Raw genomic sequence first — 12,479 nt, 5'->3', positions numbered from 1 at the left:
AGGCTAATGATATTAGCATGAGGTTGAGCTAACGTAGGCTAATGATATTAGCATGAGGTTGTAAGTAACAAGAACATTTCCAAGGACAGAGATATATCTGATATTGTCAGAAAGCTTAAATGAGTGCACAATTTTGAACATGAAGTTAATAAACAAATGACAAATTTGGGCAGTCTTGATACAAAATGTTGAACAGAAATACAATAGTTCATTGGATCAGTCTAAAACTTAGCACATACACTGCTGCCATCTAGTGGCCAGAATCTAAATTACACCTGGGCTGGAATAATACACTATGGCCTTGCTTTTGCATTTCAAAGATGGTACAAAAAAAATGTTTTACTTATCTTTTACTAGATCTATTGTGTTATATTCTCCTACATTCCTTTCACATTTCCACAAACTTCCAAAGTGTTTCCTTTCAAATGGTACAAAGAATATGCAAGTCCTTGCTTCAGGGCCTGAGCTACAGGCAGTTAGATTTGGGTATGTCATTTTAGGCGAAAATTGAAAAAGAGTAGCGGGTTTAAAAATCTTGACATTTTGACCAAATCTTACGGTGAACAAATTATTGCAGTTTACAAAGACCAAATGTAGTACTCTTCCACAAAGCGTTTACATTTCGTCAGCATCTACAGCTGCTGTTCGTTTAAAGCAGAGCCATACTTTTATAGTCGACAAGGCTTGCAATACTTAGCAGGTCTAAGGTCTGTCTACAGTAAATGTGAACATTTCCATATTATCTAATTCCTTTGAACATCACAATGCATGACTTATCTCTGCCTCTGGCCATCTGCAGGACTGACTGCAATTTATTGCGCCTTGGTGGGTGGGGCCATCTGCGGGATTGACTGCAATGTATTACGCCCTGGTCGGTGTGATATTTGCAAGTACAAACAGAAACATCTAAGTGATCCTGCTAAAATCTGTCCGTATGGTAATATCTGTGAAATGCTAAAATGACGAGATAATGAGTCATCCACAAATGTGGCACTGGCACACAACATCATAACTAGAAAAAGCCAAAGACAGAATGCGCTCTTTAGATTAGATTGACATGGAGTACTGTCTGACAAAGATAATAAAGGTCTCAAAACCAATCGTTCATATCTATGGAGAGTCACTGCAGTGACTATATTAAGTACCGTTGGCACTTCAAAACAATGTCAGGATTTGAAATGTAAACCCACTTTAAAAAGTCAACACCTTATTTTGCAATGACAGTGTCAAGACTTCAAAGAATATGCTTTAGTGCTTTCTTTATGCCTCCCAAAGTTTTTAGGGATTGTAGTTTTTCATAAAACAGAAAGACTGTAAAATCACCAGTAATTCAGCTAAAAATGTGTTTAATTAAGGAAATCTGTTCCGAAGTATTCCCACAAATAAATAAAAGAGACTCATTCGTGTCTCAATGTGTGACGGTTTTCTTGTGTTGAAGGAGAGGAGGACCAAAATGCAGCGTGGTTACTATTCATGGTTCTTTAATAAAGCAACTACACATGAACAAACTAACAAAACAAGAACCGTGAAAACCCAAAACGGCCCTATCTGGTGCAAACACAGAGACAGGAACAATCACCCACAAAACCCAACACCAAACAGGCTACCTAAATATGGTTCCCAATCAGAGACAATGACTAACACCTGCCTCTGATTGAGAACCATATCAGGCCAAACATAGAAATAGACAAACTAGACATGTAACATAGAATGCCCACTCAGATCACACCCTGACCAAACAAAACATAGAAACATACAAAGCAAACTATGGTCAGGGTGTGACACAATGTAATCAAAGTATAACATTATTGTTACTTTCAAATACAATCACATTTTTTGGTGGTCTATTTGCAGTGTACAAATTCTTACAATTATGTTCCGGACCCCCGACAAATATCGTCCTTCGGTTACACCTGCTTTAGTGGATATAAGCACCTAAAATGTTCCCTTTAGAGCAACTGTATAGCAAAAGTGTTGCTGTCTTGTTTCACAAAAAAACCCAGAGGATATCATTCAAAAAGCTTTACCATGTCTGTATTGACATACCCGCTTTCCATACAGTAATTTACCTGGAAGAGATCGAACAATCTTGGTTTCTTATATCTGACTGGGATTCATGATGCAGCACTCCTATTACAGTAAATCTTCCAAGTTGAAATAATGTTCTAAGCATCTGTTCAAGAAGACACGCTATGTGGAAATTCTTCATTTTAGATTCAGGCGGTGTAAAAAAACAATTCAGTCACCACTTCAGTTTGTACAGCAGCCATTAGGACATTCTCACTCTGAGAATACAGATGGAATGTGGGAGTTATCATGCAAACAATTCCTCATAGGTTCCACACAACACCAGTAGGTTCTATATACTATACTTACATTGCCAAGACACATTGATCACATCCAGTAAGGTGAGTACAGTACATCAAGCTGTGGATCCTAAACCATGCTCCTCCCAAGTATGTATTGCATTTTTACAATTCAAAACTTCTGGAATACACTGAAGAGACTGTCACATCAGCAACCTTTTCAAATATAGTGCCTATAGAAAGTCTACACCATCCATTCAAAAAGTCCTCCTTTTGTAGCCTTAGAGTGTATTCAGAAAGTAGTCAGACCCTTTGACTTTTTCCACATTTTAGTTACGTTAACACCTTATTCTAAAATGGATTAAATTGTTTCCCCCCCTCATCAATATACAGACAATACCTCATAATGAAAAAGTAAAAACAGGTTTTTAGACATAAAAAAATAGTTAAATATCACATTTACATTAGTATTCAGACCCTTTACTCAGTATTTTGTTGAAGCACGTTTAACAGCGATTACAGCCTCAAGTCTTCTTGGGTCTGACACTACAAGCTTGTCACACCTGTATTTGGGAAGTTTCTCCCATTTTTCTCTTCAGATCCTCTCAAGAACTGTCAGGTTGGATGGGGAGCGTTGCTGCACAGGTATTTTTAGGTCTCTCCAGAGATGTTCGATCGGGTTCAAGTCCGGGCTCTGGCTGGGCCACTCAAGGACATTCAAAGACTTGTCCCGAAGCCACTCCTGCTTTGTCTTGGCTGTGTGCTTAGGGTCATTGTCCTGTTGAAAGGTGAAACTTCACCCCAGTCTGAGGTCCTATAAGGGCACAAGGCAAGACCCAGATGCAGACACGGGAGGCAGATGGTTTTAGTCTTTGATATTTATTAATAATCCATAAGGGGTAGGCAAGGGAATGGTTGTGGACAGGCAAAAGGTCAAAACCAGTTCAGAGTCCAAGAGGTACAGTGTGGCAGGCAGGCTCAAGGTCAGGGCAGGCAGAAAGGTCAGGCAGGTGGGTACAGAGTCCAGAAAACAGCCAAGGGTCAAAACCGGGAGGACTTGCAAAAGAGAATAGAAAAGGCAGGAGCAACGGAAAAACATGCTGGTTGACTTGGAACATACAAGACTAACTGGCACAGACAGACCGAAAACATAGGGTTAAATACACAGGGGATAATGGGGAAGATGGGTGACACTTGGAGGTGGTGGAGATGAGCACAAAGACAGGTGAAACAGATCAGTGTGTGACAGGTCCTGAGCGCTCTGAAGCAGTTTTTCATCAAGGATCTCTCTGTACTTTACTCCGTTCATCTTTCCCTCGATCCTGACTAGTCCCCCAGTCCCTGCCACTGAAAAACACCCCACAGCATGATGCTGCCAACAGCACCATGCTTCACTGTAGAGATGGTGCCAGATTTCTTCCAGACGTGACGGTTGGCATTTAGGTCAAAGAGTTCAATCTTGGTTTCATCAGACCAGAGAATCTTGTTTCTTTTGGTCTGAGAATCCTTTAAGTGCCTTTTGGCAAACTCCAAGCGGGCTGTCGTGCCTTTTACTGAGGAGTGGCTTCTGTCTGGCCAGGCTATGGTAGAGTGGCAAGGCTTCCGTCTGGTCACTCTACCATAAAGGCCTGATTGGTGGAGTGCTGCAGAGATGGGAGAACCTTCCATAATGACAACCATCTCCACAGAGGAACTTTGGAGCACTGTCAGAGTGGGCATCGGGTTCTTGGTTACCTACCTGACCAAGGCCTTTCTACCCCGATTGTTCAGTTTGGCTAGGCGGCCAGCTCTAGGAAGAGTCTTGGTGGTTCCAAACTTCTTCCATTTAAGAATGATGGAGGCCACTGTGTTCTTTGGGACCTTCAATGCTGCTTAACATTATTGGTACCTTACCCAGATCTTTCCCAATTCGTTCGACCTCCTGGCTTAGTTTTTGCTCTGACATGCACTGTCAACTGTGGGACCTTATGTAGACAGGTGTGTGCCTTTCCGAATCATGTCTAATCAATTGAATTTTACACCAATGGACTCCAATGAAGTTGTAGAAACATCTCAAGGATGATCAATGGAAACAGGATGCGCCTGAGCTCAATTTTGAGTCTTGTAGCAAAGGGTCCTGAATATAAGGTATTTCTGTTTTTTATTTGTTATAAATTTGCAAACATTTCTAAAAACCTGTTTTCATTTTGTCATTATTGGGTATTGTGTGTAGATTGACGAGGACATTTGTTTAATTTAATCAATTTTCGAATAAGACTAACATAACAAAATGTGGAAAAAGTCAAGGGGTCTGAATACTTTCTGAATGCACTGTATACTGTAGCCTGGAATTAAAAGTTTTTTCCCCTTTATTGATCTACACATCCTACCCCACAACTTCGAGGTAAAATAAAATATTAATAAAAAAATATATATAATTTGAAGATTTTTTTAAAATAAAAAATTAAATTGCTTGTTTGGATCAGTGTAATCACAATCCTAATTTAGCTCAGGTGTAACCAATCACCTTCAAAATCACACACCAAGTTAATTGGCCTCCACCGGTGTTAAATTGTAGTTATTCACTTGATTTCAGGATAAATTCAGCAGTTACTGTATGGTTCCCACTGCTGGGTAGTGAATTGCAACGCAAACACTCAACCATGAGCACCAAGGAGCTGGACAGTGTATACCTTGCCTTTATCCCTCCAAACTGAATGACCGAGCAAGTAGAAGACTAATCAGAGAGGGTACCGAGAGCACAATGGCAACTTTAAAAGAACTACAGTGTTTTATGGTTGGTCAAAGTGGTCATGTGACAACAATATCAAATAAATGTATTTGTCACATGCTTTGTAAACAACAGGTGTAGACTAACAGTGAAATGCTTACTTACGGGGCCCTTCCCAACAATGCAGAGAGAATTATACATTTTTTTTTTTTTTGAAAAAAAATTACACAAGGAATAAATACACACCCCCAAGCATGTTTGGTACAGTGGCAAGAAGGAAGCCATTACTCAAGAAAGCCCACCTTGAATCCTGTTTGAAGTACGCAAAAAAAAAAAAAACTCAGGAGATTCTGTAGCCATGTGTCAACGTTTGGTCTGATGAAACTGAAATGTAAAATGTTGGTCTAAATGCAAAGCATTACGTTTGGCGCAAACCCAACACTGCACATCACCCAAAGAACACCATCCCTACTGTAAAGCATTGTGGTGGCAGCATCATGTTATGGCAATCAGGGACTAGCACTTATCAGGATAGAAGGAACAATTTATGGAGCAATGTACAGAAAAGTCCTTGAGGAAAACCTGCTGACCTGGAACGGAAACTGGAACGGAAGTTCACCTTTCACCATGACAACGCCCAAAGCAAACAAGCCAAAGCTACAGTGTAGTGACTAAGGAATAAAAATGTATATGTCCTTGAATGGCCCATTCAGAGCCCTGACCTAAATCCAATCAAAACTTAGTGGCATGACTTGAAGATTGCTGTCCATTAACGATCCCCAAGGAACTTGACAGAGCTTGAACAGTTTGTAAAGAAGAATGGTCAAATATTTCCAAATTTAAGTGTGCAAAGTTGGTAGTGAGCTATCCCAACAGACTCACACACATATGTATATATATTTTTACACACAAAAAAAACAATTTTCTTAAAAGTGTGCAGTATGGTGTGTAGATAAGTGTGTGTGTGTGCGTGTGTGTGTGTGTGAGTGTGTGGGGTCCTTATTTAAATGCATGAAACTGAGGTACAAAATGTGAAAAAAGTTGAAGGGGGTGTGGACTTTCAGTGCTGTGTTCGGATCGGAGCTGGTGCTGTTCGGATCGGAGCTGGTGCTGTGTTCGGATCGGAGCTGGTGCTGTTCGGATCGGAGCTGGTGCTGTGTTCGGATCGGAGCTGGTGCTGTGTTCGGATCGGAGCTGGTGCTGTGTTCGGATCGGAGCTGGTGCTGTTCGGATCGGCGCTGGTGCTGTGTTCGGATCGGAGCTGGTGCTGTGTTCGGATCGGAGCTGGTGCTGTGTTCGGATCGGAGCTGGTGCTGTGTTCGGATCGGAGCTGGTGCTGTGTTCGGATCGGAGCTGGTGCTGTGTTCGGATCGGAGCTGGTGCTGTTCGGATCGGCGCTGGTGCTGTGTTCGGATCGGAGCTGGTGCTGTGTTCGGATCGGAGCTGGTGCTGTGTTCGGATCGGAGCTGGTGCTGTTCGGATCGGAGCTGGTGCTGTGTTCGGATCGGAGCTGGTGCTGTGTTCGGATCGGAGCTGGTGCTGTGTTCGGATCGGAGCTGGTGCTGTGTTCGGATCGGAGCTGTGTTATTATGCTGAAAAATGACGATATAGCTTTTTTTTTAAAGCATTCTTTTTCAAAGATTTGGATTTTGGGCATCAGTGCTGTCTCCTGATAATAATTAGGTGCATGTTTCCTCTAGGATCAGACTATGACAGATACAAATCAACATCAATTAAGGAAACTAATAGAAATCAGTGATGAGGTTGTGTGCCAGCCAAAACTAAATCTTGCACTACCTAGACACCCATTAGTAAGGAAATAGATTTTCAATAAGAAAAACATGTTAATTTCAGTGCCTCATTGATTTAACCATCCATGTGATTTAACCACCTGATGTGTTGTGCAATGAAGTCCCCAAGCAAAGGGAAAAGGTGAGAGGACGGAGAGCGAGTAGATGCGAGAAGGAATTCTGAAACGAGCAAAATGATCATGCCGTTTGTATGTGGCTGCTATGATTGTGAACTGTGTTTACGTGTGTTCAGGGGTGTATTCATTCCTCCGATTATGTTGAAAAACATTTCTTAAAACGGAAGCAAACGGAACGAAACAGGGATAAACATACCTGAATTTGTCCAATAAAAACTCTCGTTTGTAACTATTGGTCTAATGATTACACCCTATATCAGCTAGCTGCAGGCAAGTTTGCAAGGCGGTATTGAATGTGTCACTATCTGTCACCTTAATTACTCAAATTTTTCTCTCGACCTGTGTGCACCTACGTTGTAAACTTTCATTCATAGGCTAGATTGTCACAGCCTTATGATAGGTATAGGGTCAATTTGAGCGTCATGTAGTAGCCTAAACCTATCGATGTTATCTTGAGCTGTGTGAATGGAATATGAATGACAGTTATCCAATATGCTGTAATAGAAATAAGACCATGCTCATTAAAAAAATATATATATATATATATATATACGCTCCCTCATCTTAAACATCACGACAGCCACTGACTGAAACTATCAATTAATCTTCTGATCACATTAATTCAGACATTCATGATTAAACAGAGGATTACACAGGACAAACTATAATGCATAATTCCCCATAAATAGTATTATAGTGCAGTGTGAACAGTTTTTACTGTGTAGTATACAGAGAATTAGCATTGGAGTGACATATGAAGTGCGGGCAGGTGGAGAAATCACAGAGTTACACAGGGACAGGGTCCGAGCATAACTAAAGGCACATATCTGTATTTCAGACCAATGCAAAGCCGTTTAGCACAAAGAAATTAGCAGAAAGAAATCAAGTAATCTTTCAAACAGATTATGTAAGTCTCCCATACTGCACCGGTCCTCATGGAGCTGAAGCATAATAACTGCCTGAATACAGTAGTAGATCTGAACCTTAGCCTGCACATACGGTAATGCAGATGTATATTTCCTTACAGTATATCAGAACCTTACATTTATGTTCAAGTCATACCATAAATGAAATGGGAGGATTGTAGTAGTATATCCACATTACTGTACTCTTTAAATCGTATTATAGATTTATATATTCCTTCAGAGGATTTGACATTCACCTAAACTGTATTGAATTACCAAGTCATAATACTGTTCCTTGTTAGAGGTAGACATTAATTAAAATAAATGTGTCAAATCTCTGATAGAGAGTACGGCTTAACATTTATCTTGTTTAAGAAGGTACCTTAATATATTCACTGAGCACATCATTTGAGCCATCGTTCATGCTCACTCACGTGAAAAGAAATGTCTTTTACATAAGTAAAATGTAATTATCCTGAAAGACTGGCCGTTACACATTGACCCACAAATATCAGGATGCACATTAATGAGAAATGCCATGGTTATCAGTGCGGTCCCAAACCCTTGCCTAGGTACTGCTTTGCTGTGTCTAATTGGCTGGAAGGACTTTTGTTAGGCATGGAACATACGAGCTATAGAATGCTTGGAAACAGAGATACAGAGGTGGAGAAGTATCTGGGCTGTAGCCAGGTCCGACCTGTGGCTGATTAAGCTTATCTCACCCAAAGCCAGGAGTGCTGTGATCCATAGAGAGCAATCCATCAGGACCCAGAATGTCAGCCGCCCGTATCTGTCTAGTCTTCATGTCCGTCTCCTGTTCTTTCAGCTCTCTGGAGAGTGAGTAATGGAGCAGTGGTCACCCTGGCTGTGTTTATAGGTCTGCTGTGAAAAGATATGCCTCCCTTCATCTCACCTGTGTAGCTGCACACACGTTTAATACAGCATCGTGCACCTGGATATTCCTAGATAAGCCCCCCAAATGAGGTATACTAGTAGCAAGATCTTATCATGTATTTATTCATTTCCTTGAAATATTGTGATTCCTTAGATGACTGACGATAAAATATAACTTAATATTTCTAATCACAGCATAGGTGAGTTGCAATTATAGATTTAATCAACTCACTACCATAAAATGCATTGGTGAAGGCTGATAAATCAGGCTAGCCAGTGGCACTCTTTATCAGTGTCATTTCCTGGGAAATAGAGATTTGTCTGAAAATCAGCAGATCTCTCTTATTGTGTTTGACTGGTGTATCACTGAAGGATTACTGTCATTTAACTAGATTTAGGAGGACAGGCAGGACAAACTGGACATTAATGCATTTCTAGGTTATGTGGTTTTGAGGACTACACAGCTGCTTAATGAAATATATAGGAACTCTGCATGTATCACCTTTGTTGGACTATTAACCCCTACAACATATATTGGTCCTGTATACATTGCAGCTTGACATTTACTGTCATGAGTCTTGTCCTGGAGGCAGAACTGAGCGATGTCCCCTTAGATAGGCTAGCTGCAAAGTCAAAATTGGCTATAATTTAAAAATTAATCTAAACATAAATGAACTTTTTGGTCTTAATTTAAGGTTAGAGTTTGGCATTAGGGTTAACGGTGTGGTTAAGGTTAGAGTTTGGCATTAGGGTTAACGGTGTGGTTAAGGTTAGAGTTTGGCATTAGGGTTAACATTAGGGTTAACGGTGGGTTAAGGTTAGAGTTTGGCATTAGGGTTAACGGTGTGGTTAAGGTTAGAGTTTGGCATTAGGGTTAACAGTGTGGTTAAGGTTAGAGTTTGGCATTAGGGTTAACAGTGTGGTTAAGGTTAGAGTTTGGCATTAGGGTTAACGGTGTGGTTAAGGTTAGAGTTTGGCATTAGGGTTAACGGTGTGGTTAAGGTTAGAGTTTGGCATTAGGGTTAACGGTGTGGTTAAGGTTAGAGTTTGGCATTAGGGTTTGGCATTAGGGTTAACGGTGTGGTTAAGGTTAGAGTTTGGCATTAGGGTTAACGGTGTGGTTAAGGTTAGAGTTTGGCATTAGGGTTAACGGTGTGGTTAAGGTTAGAGTTTGGCATTAGGGTTAACGGTGTGGTTAAGGTTAGAGTTTGGCATTAGGGTTAACGGTGTGGTTAAGGTTAGAGTTTGGCATTAGAGTTAACGGTGTGGTTAAGGTTAGAGTTTGGCATTAGGGTTAACGGTGTGGTTAAGGTTAGGTTTAAAATCTAATTTTATGAATGTGGCTGTGCCAGCTAGTGACCACTTTGCAGAGCTGCCTCCAGAACAAAATTCATGACGAAATTGCTAAACTGCATATACATCAGTTAGCCAGTATATAGTTCTCTATACAAGTCCTCCAAACTCCTCCTTTCTATTGATGCAGATTAGACGTCATTATAGTAGAGAGCTGGATACTCTCACTATGTATCCACTTGTTTTTCTTACATTCATAATAAAGGATATCACATACTCACCATATAAAACACAAATACTGTTCCATTATACTATCCTCTGGTATATTCAGGAGCTCTTCATAAGGACCCTCGTCTTCGGTCAACGAGGCGAAGACGAACTCAGCCTTACTTTCACCGCTCACTCTGGTCAGGGAGAAACAGCGATGACTCAAGGTGAAATGACTTCCTTTCGGCCCAGTTGCCCTCACAGGAAAAAGGGCAGACAACACAGGATCTTAGCTCTCATCTACCACAGATGAGTGAATGACAAAATGATTGCTTTCAACGGCAGACAGAATTGCTAATCAGCCATCACCATTATCTCTGGTACTAGCTCCCATGAATTCACACTGATTAAAAGCCAGTTGACTGGATCTGACTTAGGACCTCTACCAAGAGAAAAACACCCTGGATATAGAGAATGAAATCATCCACATCTTTACTAATGATAGAGAAATCTGCTGTAAAGCAGTATCCAAATCCAATGGCTATAGTGATCACAATATTACCATATCTAGGAAAACCAAAGTTCCAAAGGCTGGACTTAATATTGTGTATAAGAGGTCCTACAAGAGGTTTTGTAGTGATTCCTATGCTGATCATATAAAGAATATTTGCTGGTCTGTGGTGTGTAATGATGAGCAACCAGACACTGCACTTGACACATTTATTAAACTGCTTTCTCCAGTTACTAATAAGAAAGCACCCATTAAGAAAATGTCTGTAAAAAAATGTAATCTCAGTGAATTGATGAGGAATTGAAAAATATGTTATGGTTGAAAGGGATGAGGCAAAAGGAACGGCAACAAAGTCTGTGTCAGGATTTGGCCAGGGTTGTTCCGGTTTTGGTCACTAGATGCCCCCATTGTGCTTTTTGACCCTTTTGTTTTCCCTTGTTCCCAGTTATTATTTGCACCTGTGCCTCGTTTCCCTTGATTGTATTTAAACCCTTAGTTTTCCTCAGTTCTTTGCTCTGTGTTTGAATGTTAGCACCCAGCGATGCTGTGAACATTTTTTGTGACAGTTGGACTCGCTTGTGGTACTCTGTTTTTGTTTATTTATTTTTGATTATCTTTTGAGGCTTTTTTCTGCTGTACCTACCACCTTATGGATTTACCTTTTGATTTGGAAGATTACCTTTGTTCTCTTGGAATTACTTTTGACGTTGTGGATTTATATTTTTGCTTGAAGAACTTTCCTTTTTACGTTATTAAAACACCGTCTCAAGTACTGCTGTGTCTGCCTCATCTTCTGGGTTCTGCTGACTATTAGTGGCTCAGTTTACTAAGTGACTGTTTCTCACACAGGAGACCTGAGTTCATAACTGGGTCTTGACAGTCTGGCTGTATAACTGATTGGCAAACATTCGGCAAATTGATAAATCATGTCACTAAACTGAATAAAAAGAAACTACACTATGAAACAAAGAATGACAGCAAAAAGCTTTGGAGCACCTTAAATGAAATTTTGGGCAAAAGGGCAAACTCAGCTCCATCATTCATTAAATCCGATGGCTCGTTCATCACAAAACCCACTGATATTGCCAACTACTTTAATTATTCTGTTCATTAGCAAGATTAGCAAAGTTAGGCATGACATGCCAGGAACAAATGCCAAACCTACACATCCAAGCTTAACTGATCAAATTATGAAAGACAAGCATTGTAATTTTGTGACTGTTGAAGAGGTGAAAAAAGTATTGTTGTCTATCAACAATGACAAGCCACCTGAGTCTGACAACTTAGATGGAAAATTACTGAGGATGATAGCGGACGATATTGCCACTCCTATTTGCCATCTCTTTGCCACTTTGAGATATCAGCTGATGTACGAAGGGCTATATAAATAAATTTGATTTGATTTGATTCAATCTAAGTTTACAAAGATGTGTGCTCCCTCAGGCCTGGAGGGAAACAAAAGTCATTCCGCTACCCAAGAATAATACAGCACCCTTCACTTGCTCAAATAGCCGACCAATCAGCCTGTTACCAACACTTAGTAAACTTTTGGAAAAAATAGTTTTTGACCAGATACAATGCTATTTTACAGTAAATAAATTAACAGATTTTCAGCACGCTTATAGGGAAGGACATTCACCATGTACGGATGGCATTTACACAAATTACTGATTGGGTGAGAGAAAATTATAATTAAAACAATTGTGGGAGAGGTTTTGTTAGACTT

At 40.3% G+C, this 12,479-nt stretch overlaps 1 protein-coding gene across 2 annotated transcripts; it reads right to left on the bottom strand.

The window, feature by feature from the left end:
- Positions 1-4,535: 4,535 nt before the first annotated feature.
- LOC112224650 (soluble scavenger receptor cysteine-rich domain-containing protein SSC5D-like) lies at positions 4,536-11,078 on the bottom strand. Of its 2 annotated transcripts, none has more exons than XM_042306272.1 (3): positions 10,317-11,078; positions 8,571-8,678; positions 4,536-6,608 (listed from the first exon to the last, which is right to left on the bottom strand). In XM_042306272.1, the coding sequence occupies exons 2-3, from the start codon at positions 8,651-8,653 to the stop codon at positions 6,077-6,079; spliced, it is 615 nt and encodes a 204-aa protein (XP_042162206.1). In that variant the 5' UTR covers positions 8,654-8,678; positions 10,317-11,078; the 3' UTR covers positions 4,536-6,076. The 2 variants fall into 2 exon arrangements, with proteins under 2 accessions (XP_042162206.1, XP_042162207.1); XM_042306273.1 differs by having other exon boundaries at positions 4,536-6,578.
- Between the last annotated feature and the right edge of the window lie 1,401 nt (positions 11,079-12,479).

The sequence above is a fragment of the Oncorhynchus tshawytscha genome, linkage group LG25 (assembly GCF_018296145.1).
Source record: "Oncorhynchus tshawytscha isolate Ot180627B linkage group LG25, Otsh_v2.0, whole genome shotgun sequence".
Lineage (NCBI taxonomy): Eukaryota > Metazoa > Chordata > Actinopteri > Salmoniformes > Salmonidae > Oncorhynchus > Oncorhynchus tshawytscha.
This window is presented reverse-complemented; position numbering and strand designations above follow the sequence as displayed.